This window comes from Diceros bicornis, chromosome X, assembly GCF_020826845.1.
Source record: "Diceros bicornis minor isolate mBicDic1 chromosome X, mDicBic1.mat.cur, whole genome shotgun sequence".
Taxonomy (NCBI): domain Eukaryota; kingdom Metazoa; phylum Chordata; class Mammalia; order Perissodactyla; family Rhinocerotidae; genus Diceros; species Diceros bicornis.
In genome coordinates, this window is record NC_080781.1 from 16,889,418 (window position 1) to 16,906,854 (window position 17,437).

The following is a 17,437-nucleotide window of genomic DNA, read 5'->3' on the forward strand; positions in this document are numbered from 1 at the left end:
TCAAAGCTATATAGTAGCTATACAGTTTGAAGCTATATAGTAAGTCTTAAAATCAGGTGGAATGACTCTCCCACTTTATTTTAATCTTGTTTTCGGTATTTTAGTTCTTTTAACTTTCCATATAATTTTTTAAATAAGCTTGTGTTAAACTTACAGAAGAATTTGGGAAGAACTGGCATCTTTACTATGTTGAATCTTCCAATCTATGAACACAGTACACCTCTCCATTTATTCAGACCTTTGATTTCTTTCATCAGCAATTTGTAGTTTTCAGCATGCAAGTCATATATATGTTTTGTTAAATTTATACCTAAGTATTTTTTTGAGCAATTACAAATGGTACTTTTTCATTTCAGTTTCCACACATTCATCACTAGTATACAGAAATACCACTTATTCTTGTATGCTGATCTTGTATCTTACAACTCGGCTGAACTCACTTATTAGTTGTAGTTTTATGTAGATTCCTTGGTATTTTCACTGGAGGCCATCATGTCACTTGCAAATAGGGACAGTTTTATGTGTTTCTTTCCAATCTGTCCTTTATTATTTCCTTTGCTTGCCTAATATGCTGGTAAGAGCTTCCAGGACTGTGTTGAATAGCAGTGGTGAGAGTGGACACCCTTGCCTTGTTCCTGATATTAAGGTGAAAGCATTCAGTCTTTCACCATTAAGTATGTTAGCTGTGGGTTTTTTGGAAATGTTCTTTATCAAGTTTAGAAAGTTGCCTCTTATTCTTAGTTTGCTGAGTTTTATTATGAATAAATGTTTAATTTATTAAATGTTTTATGCATTATTAATGTGAATTTTCTTCAACTTTTTAATATGATGGACTACATCAAATGATTTTTGAATACTAAACCAGTCTTACATCCTTGGAATAAAACCCACTTGGTCACGGTGTATAGTTCTTTTTATATGTTGCTGGATTTGTTTTGCTAACATTTTGTTGAGGATTCGGTGTCTTCTGTGATCCCTCTATTCTTGAGGGATACTGATCTGTAGTTTTCTTTTCTGTACTGTCTTTAGGTTTTGGTATCAGGATAATATTGGCCTCATAAAATGACTTGTGAAATGCTTCCTCTTCTTCTATTTTCTGGAAGAGACTGTAGAATTCATATTATTCTTATTTCTTCATTCTTGATGTTCCAGATCCTTCTTTTTTCATTTCCTTTCTGCTTGAAGAACTATCTGTAGTCATTCTTTTAGGACCTGCTACGGACAAATTCTCTTAGCTTCCCCTCATCTGAGACTGCTTTGATTGCACCTTTATTCCTGAAGAATATTTTCACTGGGTATAGAATTCTGGGTTCACAGTTCTTTTCTTTCAGCACTTGAGAAACTGTGTGCCATTTCCTTCCATAGTTTCTAATGCGAGATCTGCTTATCATTTGAATCATTGCTCCCCTATAGGTAATAGTTTATTTCTCTCTAGCTGCTTTCAAGATTCTTTGTTTTTACTTGCAGTTTGATTAAAAAATTTTTAGGGGCCGGCCCGGTGGCGCAAGCGGTTAAGTGCGCGCGCTCCGCTGCGGCGGCCCGGGGTTCGCTGGTTCGGATCCCGGGCGCGCACCGACGCACTGCTTGGTAAGCCATGCTGTGGCGGCGTCCCATATAAAGTGGAGGAAGATAGGCACAGATGTTAGCCCAGGGCCGTCTTCCTCAGCAAAAAAAGAGGAGGATTGGCGGATGTTAGCTCAGGGCTGATCTCCTCACAAAAAAAAAAAAAAAAAAAAAAAAATTTTTAATTGTGGTAGAATACATGCAACATAAAATTTACCATCTTAACCATTTTTTAGCCTGCAGTTCAGTGTGTTAAGTATATTCACATTGTTGTGCAACCAATCTCCAAAACTTTTTCACCTTGCAAAATTGAAACTCTATACCCATTAAGCAACTTCTCATTTCTAAAGGTATGATTTTGATGTGTCTGGGTGTGGATTACTTGGGGTTTACCTTGTTTGGGGTTCAGTCAGCTTATTGAATCTGTAGGCTTATGTCTTTTGCCAAACTGGGAAGATTTCAGCCATTATTTCTTCAGGTCCACCTTTTTTCTCTGCTTTCTGAGATTCTGATGACATGAATGTTAAATGTTTTGTTAATGTTCCCCAGGCCCCTGAGGCTCTCTCAATTTTTTTTTTTAGTTTATTTTTTCTCTGTTGTTCAGATTGGATAATTTCTATTGCTCTAAATCTTCAATTTTACTGACTCTTTCCTGTCATCTCTATTCTTCTTCTTCTTCTTTTTTTTGCTGAGGAGTCACCCTGAGCTAACATCTGTTGCCAATCTTGCTCTTTTTTTTTTGCTTGAGGAAGATTAGCCCTGAGCTAACATCTGTGCCAATCTTCCTCCACTTTTTGTATGTGGGTCACTGCCACAGCATGGCTGACAAGTGGTGTAGGCCTGTGCCTGGGATCCAAGCCTGTGAACCTGGGTTGCTGAAGTGGAGCACCCGAAACTTAACCACTATGCCATGGGGCTGGCCCCCTCCATTCTTCTATTGAGCCCATGCAGTAAGTTTATTTCAGTTATTGTATTTTTCAGTTCTAAAATTTCCATTTTCTGCTTTATATCTTTTCTATCTTTTCCGAGACTAATTTTTAATTTGTTTCATATGTGTTTGTGATTGCTCACTGAAGCATTTTTATGATGGCTATTTTAAAATGCTTGTCAGATAATTTCAATATCTGAAGCATGTCAGTGTTGGTACCTGTTGACATTTTTCTCATTCATGTTGTGATTTTCCTGGCTCTTAGTATAAGTGATCTTCAACTGTATAACGAACATTTTGGAGATCATGAGAATCTGGATCCTATTTAGTCTTTTTTAGTAGGCAGTCCACCAGTTGAGGTGTAGTGTGAGGGCAGGGTGAGTGTGTATGTTCAGCTCCCTGCTGGGTCCCATTAATACTACCCTGGTAAAAGTGAAGCAATGACTCACATTGCTTTTTGTGCAGATGGGTGGAATGGAAGTTCAGCTCCACTCTTGGTCCCACTGAAACTAGGGCACCAATTCACACCACCTCATTGCCAATGAGTAGGGGTGTAAGCTCAGCCCCCTGATGGACCCCACTGACAATAGAGAGAGGGCAAGCAGAGGGCTGACTCACAGTGATTTGTTGCTGCAAGGTAAAGTGGAAAGGTCAGCTCCCTGAAGGGCCCAGCTGACAACAGGGGAGGGGAGAGGGTGAAATGGAGTGCCAACTAGCCCTGCCATCCACCAGTTTGTTCCACCTTGTAGATGCCAGATGGGGGTGGAGGCTCAGCTCCTCATGACAGGACCTGGGGGTGGAGGCCCCACTGACATTAGGGGAGTGGGGAAGCAGCATTGACTAGCCCACCTCCAACCATCTTGTTCTGCCTCGTTGATATTGCATGAGGGTGGAGGCTCAACTCCTCACAACACAGGGCAGAAGGCTTAGTGCAGATTAGCCCAGCCTCATAACACCTTGTTAAGTCTCATCACTTCCAGACTGGGGTGAGGCTCAACTGGCTGCTGGACACCACTGACACTACCCTAGTAAGAGCACCACCTCCTTCTGCAAGGGGTGGGATGGGGGAGTGAGGGAGGATCAGGTCCTTGCTCAATCCGCCAAAACCACCCAGCAGGGGGAATCAAAGCACGGTCCGCTTTTGCTAGGCAAGGAATGGGAGATTAGGTCCCTGATCTTCCAGCTAGCTCCACTGGGTGGAGGAATCAGAGCACTGTCACTTGCTTCTTTGGAGTGGGGTGGGGTTTTTCTGTTGGTGTTTGGCTACAGGAGCGTAGGTATTGCCAAAAAAGTTTACTGTTGTTAGGCTACCCTTTCCTCAGTCATCTGGGTAAAGAGAACAGGCTTTTCTTAGAGCCCTTTTTGTCTATGCCTGTTGGAGGTTCCAGGTTGGAGGCTTTTACAGCACCCGGTCCAGGATATATGGGAGACAATAAGAAAACTCAGGGAACATACTATTTGTGTCATTCCTTGAATCCCAAAGTCTGTGGGCAGTCTGTCTTCTTATTTCCACCTTTCAGAGTTCCTGTGCTTATTTGTTGTGTTATATCTAACGTGTTTTAGTTGTAAGGGAGGACCTAGGAGAAGTAGGGCTCCTCCATCTTGGAAGAATCACAAGTCTCCTCCAAGTAATTCATTATTATCTTGAAAATAACATTTATTTTCTTTGTGTGTGTGTATGTGTGTGTTAAAAGGAACTTTATTGGGTGTCAGAGGTAATAACATTTATTTTCTAGTTTTCCACATTATGGTTAAAAATGCACTATGGAAAACTGCTATAACATCACAGATCATAATTTTCCCCTAAAGATTCAATTATGTCTGTTTATATTATTCCTGGCTAATTTAGCTTGCTTCATGTTATTCAACTGCCTGTCCACCTCAGTAATTTTAGACTATAATATTCCAAAGGAAAGAATTCTATTTCATTCATTATGACCTAATACTATACTATACACCCTCAGAACAGCCAGGGGAAAAAGATCACTTTAAAACTCATTTATGAGCTCTTCTTTTTAATAATCCAAGGCAAATCTTATTGCCTGTGACATTTCTCTCTTTAAGTAACCCCCCTTACTGCTATCAATATCCATCATGATAGTTATTCCTCTTGAATTATACCAATAGCCAGCAGGAACTTTAAGGAAAGGAGGAAAAACAAGGCTTTTGTTTTGCATTTTTACTTCTTTAAGTGAAATACTCATATATTTCACTTTATTTAAGAGATGGATTCTTGAAAAGAATTCATTTACCTGTTGACTTATATTTAATTTCAGAGATTCTAAACCTTTTGTTCTGATTGACCTTCAATCAAGTTCTGTATTCTTGCTTTAAATAAGAAACTATAGAATAGTATAACAAGACTGAGGAGACTGTAAGGAAAAATATCACTGCCTCAACCTTTGCTTTCTTTCTATAACTTTCTATAATTAACCTTTAACCTCTTGTTTTGTTTGTCTAGGAACTCTGCTCTGGCTGGGAGAAGGAGTGGCCCAGGTGATGAGGTATCCTAAGGTACTTCCATAGGATGTGGGGCTCTATTAACCCAGTTGGAAAATCACCGTTCTAGAAAAAGCTTTGTATTTATCACATCTAAAAATGAAGACAACCGGGGCCGGCCCTGTGGCGTAGTGGTTAAGTGCGCACGCTCCGCTGCTGGCGGCCCGAGTTCGGATCCCAGGCGCGCACTGATACACCGCTTGCCAGACCATGCTGTGGTGGCGTCCCACATAAAGTGGAGGAAGATGGGCATGGATGTTAGCTCAGGGCTGATCTTTCTCACACACACACACAAAAATGAAGACAATCTTCTAAAAGCACAAATTGAAACTAAGTTTTCTGAGACATAGATGAGGATCTTCTATACCAGCATTAGAGCAAAACTCCATTTAAGTCTCCAAAACCAGTAGAAATAAACACAAGAATTAATTATGTATACAAGCAGACATGAAAAGATCCTTGACATCCTTAGTCATTAGGAAAATGCAAATCAAAACCACAATGAGATACCGCTTCATACACACTAGGATGGCTATAATGAAAAAGACAACAACAAGTGTTGGTGAGCATGTGGAGAATTTAGAACCTTCATACACTGCTGGTGGGAATGTAAAATGGTACAAGCAAGTTGGAAAACAATTTGGCAGTTCTTCAAAATGTTAAATATAGACTTACCATATGACAGCAATTCCTCTCCCAGGTATATACCCAAGAAAATTGAAAACATATGTTCACATAAAAACTTGCATATGAATGTTCATAGCAGCATTAGTCATAAGTCAAAAAATGTAAACAACCCAAATATCCATTAACTGATGAATGTATAAACAAAATGTGGTATATCCATACTATCAAATATTACTCAGCCATAAAAAGGAATGAAGCACTGATACATGCTATAACACGGATGAACCTTGAAAACATTATGTTAAGTGAATGATGCCAGACACAAAGGCCACATATCGTATGATTCCATTAATATGAAATGTCCAGAACAGGCAAATCTACAGAGACAGAAAATAAATTATTGGTTGCCAGGGGCTAGGGGAAGGAGGGAATAGGGAGTGACAGCTAATGATTACAGGATTTATTTTGGGGGTGATGAAAATGTTCTGGAATTAGGTAGTGGTGATGGTTGCACAACCTTGTGAATATACTAAAAACCACTGAATTGTATACAAGGGTGAATTTTGTGGTATGTATATCTTATCTCAATTTTAAAAGAGATTAATTAGGGCTATTTGACCTAAGAGTTTAAAAATTCAAAGGAAAAAAAATCCACCAATGATTGTGTAACTTTTCTTTAAATTTCCTTTTCTTATACTGTAGCAAGATAACTGGCAACTTTTCAGGTTGAGCCAGATCCTGTTTTCTGGCACTTTGAGGGAGTGTTCAATGGATTTTTCTGAAAAGAAGATGCAAATATAAAGAGGTAATGATTTAATAAGCTGCAATTAAAAAACAGAGCACAGTTACTCAAGCACACACTTAGGGATTTCTGTATGGAGAGCTGTTAAGTAACATCTAGGCAGCCTCCCTTTTCTAAATACTGTAGTTTTTGTTTCAAATGTTCATTTGCAAGATAGCTGTTTAGAAATCTCAAAACATTTTCCCATACAGTGTCACAAATGCTGTTTCTCAGGCCAGCTCACAAAAGCCAATATATTTAACGCATGTTGTATTTGGAGAGTAATATTGATTTAACTTTTCTAACTTTATACATTCCCATAAAAACATCTACTTATGCAAACCCCCTGGAACCTTTCTCCTCTGTAGGAGATTTCATCTAGACTGAATTGCTCACCTACATGTTGTTTTCAACTCAAGCAGGGCAGTCTAATGGAAAGTCAATGGAATTTTCAATCTGTGAGACTTGGGGTTGAATCCTATCTCCTCCACTTACTAGCTGTGCAACCACGAGCAAGTTACTTAATCTCTCTAGGCTTCAGTTTTCTCATGTATAAGTTGAGGCTAATTATATATACCTCATTCAAGTTGATATATACAAAGCGTCTAGTCAGAGGGAGCATTCAGTAAATGTTAGTTTCCAAGATGCATCAATTCACTTTTCCAGCATTAATTACCACAGTATAGTGAATGTAATGCAACACTTTTTGATAGCTAAATTTCCCCAATGCTTCACTGTTACCACTTGAATGAGAAATGTCACTGTAAAACTAGTAAAGTTGTAGAGAGTGCAGAATGGTGATCTGAGGGGCATGTACCACATAGGAGGGCTTATCAAAATCTTTAGGGTAGAAGAGAGATAAGACAAAGCTGATTAACATAACTTTAAAAAGCATATTAAATATATTTTTCATTTACAGAAAGCTTTAGCCTATTAATTTCAAAACACAAATAACAGAAGGTAGAGTTGAAAAACACTTGTGTAGGAAAAAAGACTTCAATTTGTACTAATCCTATAACCTAAAACTGCGCTGTTCAATGTAGTAGCCAATAGTCACAACTATTTAAATTTAAATTAATTAAAATTAAATTTAAAATTCAGTTCAGCAGCCACACTAGCCACATTTCAAGTGCTCAATAGCCACATGTGACTAGTGGCTACTGAACGGTGCCAAAATAGTTTTATGTTTTTTTTTTTTAAGTGAATCTTTCCTATTATATTGTATTGTTTTCAGGTAGACTACTTGTTCTTTTTTTTTTTTAATTTTATTTATTTATTTTATTTATTGTCCCCCAAAGCCCCAGTAGATAGTTGTATGTCATAGCTGCACATCCTTCTAGTTGCTGTATGTGGGACGTGGCCTCAGCATGGCCGGAGAAGCAGTGCGTCAGTGCGCGCCCGGGATCCGAACCCGGGCCGCCAGCAGCGGAGCACGCACACTTAATGGCTAAGCCACGGAACCGGCCCCTAGACTCTCTACTTCTAAATGTGAAGAACTGAAATAACATTCTAGGTAAATGAGGTTTTTAGTATAGGTTCTACAAGATTTCTGGAGTGAAGATTTCTCCCCAAACACTGCACTTGAGATGCACTTCAATCTATTAATGTCAAAATGATCTTTTGCTTCAGGCTATCATTTGACATCTGCTTCTAACACATATCAAACGACTGAACCAAGTTTCCTGTAACAAGCTTTGTGGACCAAAGGATTAGAGGCAAACTCACAGAAGTCTAGATGACCAGGTCAGATTTGAAGATGAGGTCATCATTATATGTAAGATTATAAAAATGAATTTACATGGTGGCTAAAAAATAATTAGTTTTTAAGGTATGTAAGAAAACAAGGATATATTAGTTAAGACAGGGAAATCTGATTTAAGTTATGCTATTGCTGTAATTCAATTTATACTAATAGAGGAGAAGAATAACAGAAATATAAAGGCGCTTTTGGAGTTACACATAAAGTAGGGTATCTAATATTCAGGAAAGTAGCACTATTTCACGGAAAAAAAAAACACAAAAAACACCCCCAAAAGACAATGTGGAGACCTGACTCCAGGTGGGGCAATAGGCTAGCTTTTGGTCTTGTAGCTGCCTGTTCTTTAGTTCATTCACATTCCTTTCTAGCTGACACCTTCAAGAGAGGAAGGTAAATATGCAGAGTAGGTAATGTCAGTAATTGAGCCATTCTGTTATGGTATGTTGAAGCATAAAAACCGCTGTTTATTAGTAGGTAATATGTCCATCAAATACCCCTGACCCCAGAGGTATGTGTATATGATGGGCAGAGATCAGAAAAAGGGTGAGGGTGCTATTTTACATTATTTGGTAAGCTGTAAGTGTAAATTGCTTTTTTAAGATGAAGTAACAATGATCCCAAGCTAAAAATGGCTGCATCAAAATATCATTAACCTTAGCTACCTGTTTTCCAGTAACTGCAAGTCAGAAGCAACTAATTTAAAAAGGAGAATGGGAGAGGTAGGCAGATTGACAGTAGCATAAAGCAGCAAATGATATAAGAGAGTTTTTAAAAACTATGAATATTAGACATAAGTTACAGAGGAAGTAAATGTAGAGGCCAATTAGGAGGGGCAATTAGCTTGATAATAAGGTAGAATATGACCATCAATTTTCAGAACATTGAATAAAAAGTTTAAATTATTTTAAACTTTTATGTAAATTATATTTAAATTTTTAGTCCACTATTAAGATGGAAAATTGCTATACAATTTAATTTAGAAAGATTTCAATGCAAAATGCAACAAAAAGTCTTGACAGTTAAAGAAAAAAGCTTTGATACAAACATAACAGCTCATTTCCAGGCAACACTGGATCATGTTACTGTACTTATCAGACTTTCCAAAACTGTGTTCTGCAAGGCACTTGTGTCCTGTGAGACTTTAATAGATGGTTCACGAAAAACGGGTTCTGACATCAAGTCTCAACTGCTGTGGGCTATATCCTTTTTGCAGATTCATCATGTACATCAACATCTTGAAAGTTCTAAGAAGTTATGCAGTAAAGAAATTGGTCAAATCTTGTTTAACTCCACAATTCCCAAATTTACTTGATCATGCCATGCTCCTTTGTGTTTTTTGGAGGGGGGAGATGGTTGCTTGGGCACAGATACACCTTTAACATTCCCAGAGACTTCTCAGTTAAAAATACTGTAGGTACCATTTAAAGTTCCTTAAGTACCAATACCACATAACAGACCAAATCCAAGGATTATATTTCTAAACAGGAAAACCCAGTTACTCATGGCATACTCAAATAACCAAAACAAATGTGTTTAGAATACTGGGCAAGGAGGTGTGCCATATTAAGTTCCGTCCCTAAAAATGAAATTAACAGAACTGATCTTAAAATATAAAAAGCTGTGCACATTTTGTTTTGGTATGTTTTAGAAAGTAAGTTAAAATTCTACTTATTGACTCTATACATTGACTTTATCCATTTCTTCAGGGACACACTTCTTTCATGAAGTTGACATACAGGATGTACCATAGTTCATCGATTATAAGACACCATTATGTGTAAGATACACTATTATCTTAAATATTACTGAGGAAAAAACCCACTGCTAATTAAACAACAACATGCCACGGATTGTGAGACGCCTTCCAATTTGAGCAATGTTGAAATGTGAACGTACTTTCCTTTCTTCCTTCTTCGACACATATTCTTCAAAATGTTCTTTATCTGTTTTCCCCCTTTAAACGCAATACTGAAGAGGGGAACAATACAAAAAAAGGACAAGATTCAAGAGATTTCTGTTCATCTTACTCCTATTATATTCAGATATTATAATGGTTCTGTTTAAACAGATCAAACAAATCATTTTTAATTGTTCTGCTTGATTCTGAAAAAATTACCCCAGAGGAAAAACACAGAACTTCCTCAGACAGTTCTGTTAGAGAGATGATTCACTATAACTATTATTTAGTAAATACTTAAACCATGTGCTGAACCAAGTGCTTTACATATATTATCATTTCATTTAGCTCTCACCACAACCCCACGAGGTAGACATTATTTTCATCCCTATTTTACAGATTAGGATGTTGAAGCATAGAGACATTAAATAACTTGCATAAGATTACAAAGTTATTAAGTGGCAGAGCCAGGACTCAAACCCAGGTCTTCATAACTCCAGAGCTTATGTTCTTTAACACTTTGCCATACATCCAAGTTATCCCACAAAGTGCCTTCTAAATGATAAGGAGATAAGTAAAAATGAAATATTTAATTGTTAGTAACTAAAGTATTTGCTTAAAATAGGTCAAATGTGTTAAATGATAGTTACATTCTATATGGATACATTTTATCCTGAATCTGTTTTATAAAATGTATACAGTCATGCCTGCATAACGACGTTTTGGTCAATGACAAACTGCATGTACGACGCTGGTCCCATAAAATTAGTACCATAGAGCCTAGGTGTGTAGTAGGCTATAGCATTTAGGTTTGTGTAAGTACACTCTATGATGTTCACACAACCACGAAATCACACAACGACGCATTTCTCAGAATGTATCCCCATTGTTAAGCGACACATGACTGTATAGTATATTTGTGCTCGTTTTGTTAACTTGACACATTTTACTTAACAATTAAGATTTATAGTTGTTTTATCTTTGCTTTCATGCTATTTGGAATTAAATTGATAAACCGGATTATCTGAGATCTGGTAATTGTTCCAGATTAATGACACAGGGAACTGTATCAACTCTGAAAGGGGGCATCTAATGCCAAGTATTAAAATGCAGTTGCTTGTTTTTTCTATTATGTGAACTGGGGAATGGGATGTGTCATATACATATTTGCACAATTGTATCCCAGTGCTTCAAAACTTGTTATCCACCAAAACATATAAACAACTGAGCACTATCACACTCATGCATTACCAAGAGATCACCAAGATGTCACTGTTGTACATTGTAATCTGAACCACTGGCTCTAAAACATCCAGTCTGCACTGGGCAAATTGGGCCACCTGACGTCACCCATCATTCATAGCCTGGCAGATCATATGTCCCTGAGCACAGAACTCTAGAGCAAATCTTTTCAATGACCACAATGGTATGAATTTTTTAGTGGATGATAAATTTTTAAAAAATCTTCAGCACAATTCTTCTGCAATTCAGACTTTTGATAAATGACCTACTATATTTTTGATCATTCTATAATTGACTGAATATCATGTCCTTGGTCAAGCGTGCACATCCCAATTATGCCACACTCCTTATATAAAAATAGGATATACTCGTTGTGATTTCCAGAAACATACTAAAGAAAAGACAAAGTCTGCCTATACTTATTTCTTTAATTAGATAAGTTTAGCTCTTTATTTTAAAATTTAGATGTACCAAAGAAGTTTCACATTTTGGATCAACCCCATCAGTACAGCATCAAGTTGCCAAAACAAAGCAAACTTTCCTAAATTTCTGTTTAACAAAAACTGGCATTCTATATCATAATCACTGAAAACAACGAAGTGTTCAGTAATGTGTCACAGTTACTTGACAGTTGACATGTAACAATACCTGTCCTCTCCTCAGATCTTCACTTGGGGGAAAGAAAAAAACCTGAAAGGTGGTAAAAATGAAACAGTAAAAGGAAAAAAAACTTAATAAAACATTTTTTTCACAATCAATAATCATACTTTAACAGAATGTTTTTCCCTATAGATGAAACATAAGAAACCTAATATAGTAGAACTACTATAGAATCCAGTATAATCTTTGAGGTTAAAGATGGCCATGCATCTACTGAAGATGGCTTCCAATACAAGGGTCTCATTTTTTAGAAAGAAAATATTTATATAGTTATTTTTCAACGCATTATGAGTATTTGTTATTTAAAGGAATTCAAGGTGGCTATTTTTATACAACACATTTCTATAAAGCAAAATAACCTCCTTAATTTTATTACTTTTGGAAATTGTTCAATTTTAGGTTTACTATCCTTACTCTATTGAAACTGAGAAAAAAGTGTCACTTTAGGTCAGGCTTATGATCCAGTAAATGCTGTCCTTGACAGTAGTAGCAAGGAATTTGTAGAACAGAATAGCCACAATTCCTTGATATCCATCTCAACAGTCAAATATTCAGAAACATACTAGCATCTTTAAATAACTCATTAAAGAGTTCTGAATTCACCTGGACTATTTACGAAGCTATTTTGTTTTTAATCTTGTACCAATCTTGACTTTGCTTACATAGTACTTCTTTTATTATCCTAAATTTGCTTCTTGAAACCTTTGGCCTAGTTCTAGCCTATCATGTTCTGACCCATGTTTGAATTCCACCACAAGGGTTTTTCTGTTTCGAGCACCATGCGACTCACGTGAGATCTTAGAGCAGGAAGGCCATATAAAGGAATGAAGAAACTGTCTGTACTTTTGGTGAGGTACTCAGGTCTTTTAAGATTGTTCCTATTTCAATGTAAGGTTAAAATGATAGGAACAGAGATAAGATTGATAATCACCCTATTCCTGACCTTCATAATTCACTCAGCAGTCATCCATTGGGTCCATAATATGTATGTGCCAGGCACTGTGTTAAGTGCTGAGGATACAGAGAAAAAAAGTCTCTGCTTTCAAGAGTTCACAGTCTACTAGGGGTGAGACCATAAATGTACATTCCTATAGAGACCAACCTTGACATCTTCTAGCCTGGAGAGAAAACTTTTGATGTATTTACTCAAGTAAATGACTATCTTAAAAAACTGATTTTACTCTGGTAAAATACAATTATTCTCTGATAAGAACCTACTGGGGAGGAGATGGCATAATATTAAGCCCAATATTAGACTTTTGAAAGAAAACTCTCAACCTTTTCCTTACTGGTCTCAATATTTCCAAATTTCTATCAGAAGCAATTTACTTGAAACAGCTGAACAACCAAAGGCAACAAAATATCTAAAGGCAATTTGTTAAAATCTAGTTTTAATAAATCTAGGCAACACTGGCTGTTTGACATACCTCATGCCAGAATATCAAGAAAATTCTTTGAACATGGCAAATTGCGGAATCCTATCTGCCAAGTTCTGGAAACCATGACAGTAACCGAAATAAGTACTTTAACAAATGAGACCTCTTGTAATACCATAATTGTTTCTGAAAAACACATGACCTCTAACTACTGGCTTATTTATTTATACCCTGAATTTTTCCACAAAGGATCTGAAGCAGCTACCCTAATATAAAGCAAAGGACATGAATTATATCCACCTGGCTTTGAATTATGGCTCTGCCATCTACTATTTATAATCTTTGGGCCTTTAACTTCTGAGATTCAGTTTCTTAATCTGTAACAATAGGGACCGTAATCCTATTCTGTTGGGTCAAGGAAAGAAAATGAAATAGGATGTAGCACGGTATCTGGCATATAATAAGTGCTAAGTAAATACCAGTTTTGTGCCTTCCTTATCCAAATGTACGCTACATAGAAAAGGACAAGGTGGAATTTTAAACGATTTTTTTTTCACATTGATACGTGCCAAGCAGAAATGTGAACTGATTATGAGTTGCAAATGTTAAGGTTTGCATCTAAAAATCAGGCTCAAAGCAAATTCAATTTCTTTCCACAAGGTCAGCACTTTGAGAACATATTTTATCAACCTTGTAGCTATATTATTTAACGCAAAAAAAAATTTCTGAAGGAAAAAAAATGAATGAAAAGAGCCCCCTGGCATACTACTTTTCACACTAACCATTCGAAGGATGATTAAACATTCTAAATTTGATTTTCTTATAAAAGATTTATAGTATTAGACTGGCTAACACAATTTTAAATGAAATTCTCGTAATCCTGCCAGTCTTAAAAACATGATTCCCTTTAAAAAAATTTTAGGTAACATATATCAATGTCTTTCTTATTCAAGAGCAGCGTTTAGGTTTTAAAAATACGATCTAAGTCGCAAAATACTAAGCACCAATCGTAAGCACTATTACAACTCTGCTTGCGTTAGGGAGAGCAAGTAAACATTTTATACAGCAGTGGAGGTGACTAGGAAAACACTGAAAAGCGATTAGAACGGATCCCCCTCCCCCTTCATTATATGCTGGAGAATGCAAGTGTCCCGCATCTCAGATCAAACTGAGCCTCGGTCGTACTGACGTAACCAGTAACCCTATCCACCTCTCACACTGCGGAGGCCGGCAGGGCAGCGGCGGCCGCCAAGTACACCACTCATCAGAGCCTGCCCCATTCCACCCCCGCGTTTCAGTCATGCTTTCCAGAAATGGGGTCACTCACTCAGTAACTATTACACACACGCAGCCTATCATCCTGTAATCCCCCAAAGTCCGCTGTGGGGATAGAAGACAGCAAAAAAGTCAAGAAGGAAGAATCACAGACGCGCCACCATCAGGAATTGATTTTCCACTCCGGAGAGGAGCGCTGATGCCCTGGAATGGGTCTTGTCTGGATTATTTTCGCAGACCCCGAGTTGGTTCCGGGACAGGGGCGACTGCGAAAAGCTCAGTGCCGTGGGGTGTCCGGGGAAATTCTGTTTTGCCCTGTTTGGGTATATTGTTTGGGTTTTTTAGCACTCGGGAGGGTGTCTCAGGGACGGTCACCAGATCCCGGGCGAGGAAAACCCGACAGCCCTTTACGGCGGCCGCTGGTCTCCTTGAATATCACCCTCTCACCTCCATGGACAGGAAACTCAAGTTAAACTCGCGGGGGCCGGGTCCTCGAGCTCAGCGACCTCAGAAACGCGGGGGGGGGGGACCTCAGGCTTCCACTTTCTCCTTTGCAGCAGCAGAAACCGCTGCGGCAGATGGGGGGAGGCAAAACCCCTGGGCTGTCCTGCACTCCCTACCCGAAACCCCCACAGGTCGCCGTCCCTGCCCCCGCGCGCCCGTGTCCCCGCAGCAACCCCCTCCCCCGGCCGGACTCGAGAGTCCCTGCTCCCCGGTGAACCCAATCCCTACCCCTCCCTCATCGCCCAAAGTCACCCGGGGCCAGGGAAGCCCCCAACCCGGCAGGGCCAAACTTCCCAACTCCTCGCCGGCCCCCGCTCCGCCTCCCGCTCCCCCCACGCGAAGCTGATTAAAATCGGCTTCTTCCAAAGCCCCAGCGCCCACTCCAAACCCCACGCGCCACCACCCCACAGCCCCCCGAGCGAGGGAGGGGAGGTGTGGGTGCGGGTGGGAGGAACAGAAGGGCAGAGAGACCAACCCCAACTACCCAAACCGGAATCCCAGACCGAGGCGAGACGCGAGCGGCTGAGGAAGGGGCCGAGTGTCCGACTCCCGGGTGGGGAGCGAGCCGGCGGGGGCGAGGGGAGGGGAGGGAGGGTACGAGCCAGCCCCGGCCGCCCGGCTGCACTCACCTCAGCGCTGTCGGACGGGCTCTCCACAGCCATCTTCTGCCACGGGTCCGCCAGCTGCGCCAGCGGCATCTTCCCCCCCGGCCCGCCGCCTTCACCGCCTCCTCCCTCCCCGCCCGCCCCGCGGCCAGCCCCGCTCCGTCGCCGCCCGAGCCCCACGGCAGCAGCGGCGGCTGCCCGGGAGAGGGCTCGGCGCCGACACCGACCCTCGAATGCCGCGTGCCCGGCTGGAGACGTCCGCGCGCCGAGCGAGAGCCTCGCGCCGCTGCCGGGCACCGGGTCTCGCCCCTTTCTTCCTCTCCTCCTTCCGCCGCCGGGACTACAGCTCCGCCCCCCGCCCCGCCGGTTCCCGCGCCCGCTCCCAGCAGAACTGCGGCCGCCGCGCGCTCCCCCACTTCCGCTCACAACATGGCGCCTAAGCGATACCTGTCTCTCAGAGCGAGGCTCGGCAGCCGCCACCACCGCCGCGCGCACCCGGGGGCGGGGCTTGGGAAGACACGCCCCCGGCCGCCGCGCTGCGCTCCTCCTTCCTTCCTCGCCCCAGCCTCAGCTTCTGGGCCTCGCCTACTTTCAGGAAGGGCGAGTCCGAGAGATCTGGGGGCGTCGGCGGGAGGCGGGGGAAAAAAGAGGGGACAGGCAGGAGGGGAGAAAGGCTGGGAGCCTTTAAGTGCCACGGGACCCAGTAGGTCGGAAGCTCCTTGAGGATGTAGAGAACAGTGGTCCCCGCCCAGCTGGGGAAAGAGATGGGCGAGGCGCGGGGGGCGCGGTTTGGTGCCAAGGACCCCGAGAGGGGGCGTGGGTGTCTTTTCCGCCTGAGCCCTCCGTGAGTGCGTATAGGCGCGCGGAGTCTATAGGCACATCCCGTCATGGCCCAGGACACGCCCTCTTCAGGGTCACAAGCTGGGCATTCACCTGCCCCCTCTCCACACGCCCCACGACAGGGACACGGAAGGCTTCGTGCCCTGGAGCCCTCTGGGGGTTCGGCTCTCGGTTTGATTCAAGACTCTCCAAATTGACGCTCTCGTATTATATTTTTAATATTTGGAATTCATTCGTCTTGCAGGAGTCGCCCCCTCCCTCAAGTCCGCAGAGCCCTCGGGCTTCAGCCTTGACCCTCGAAGCCACCCCCACTCCCTGCTGCCTAAATCTTGACGAAAGAGAAAACAAGGAGGTTCCTTAAGGCTGCCTCTCTCAGCAGAGGTTGGGGAATTATTTAAAAATATCTTGTTGGCAGGAGCCCGGGGTTCCTGCTCCTCTGTTGACTTTAAATAAAAGATTAGATTAAAAATCGGGTTGGCGATGGGTGGAGGAGGGGGAGAGAGGGAGGGGTTCTAACTCCTCCTCCTGCCCAAGATAGGGAAGCCCTGGGTTAAGGAAACCCAATCCCCAGACGGCGACGGAGCCCAAGAGGACGAAGAGAGCTTGTGGGGAGAGGCCTGGGCGTCTGGAGTGGGTCCCGGGGGGGGTTCTACCCCGTGTTCCCAGCGCCAGGTGTCGTGGCGAGCTCAGTGCGCCAGGGCAGAACTGTGTAAAAGTCGCCGGTCTGAGTGGAAAGCTACTACAGCCAGTGGCTAACAGCCCTACAAGGAAAAGGAAAAAAGTAAAGGAAAATCTCCAGGCCGGCCAGTGCCTTCATCCCCTCAGGCTTCGGCCCAGGCGTCCGGGTCCTCCCACGCCCGGCGACCACAGCGCGTCCCCCG

At 41.4% G+C, this 17,437-nt stretch overlaps 1 protein-coding gene across 5 annotated transcripts in view; it reads right to left on the minus strand.

Annotated features, from left to right (window-relative positions):
- The window catches only part of RPS6KA3 (ribosomal protein S6 kinase A3), a 109,612-nt gene extending 93,384 nt beyond the window's left edge, over nt 1-16,228 (minus strand). Inside the window, exon 1 of one of the 5 annotated variants that reach the window (XM_058535560.1) lies at nt 16,164-16,228. Coding sequence is in view for 3 of the 5 variants with exons in the window: in XM_058535559.1 (XP_058391542.1) it covers nt 15,741-15,809 (69 nt within the window). In the remaining 2 variants the exon portion in view is untranslated. Of the gene's footprint in view, nt 1-15,740; nt 16,058-16,163 lie in introns of those variants that run through there. The other 4 variants (XM_058535559.1, XM_058535558.1, XM_058535557.1 and 1 more) reach the window with 4 other exon arrangements.
- Nucleotides 16,229-17,437: the final 1,209 nt, after the last annotated feature.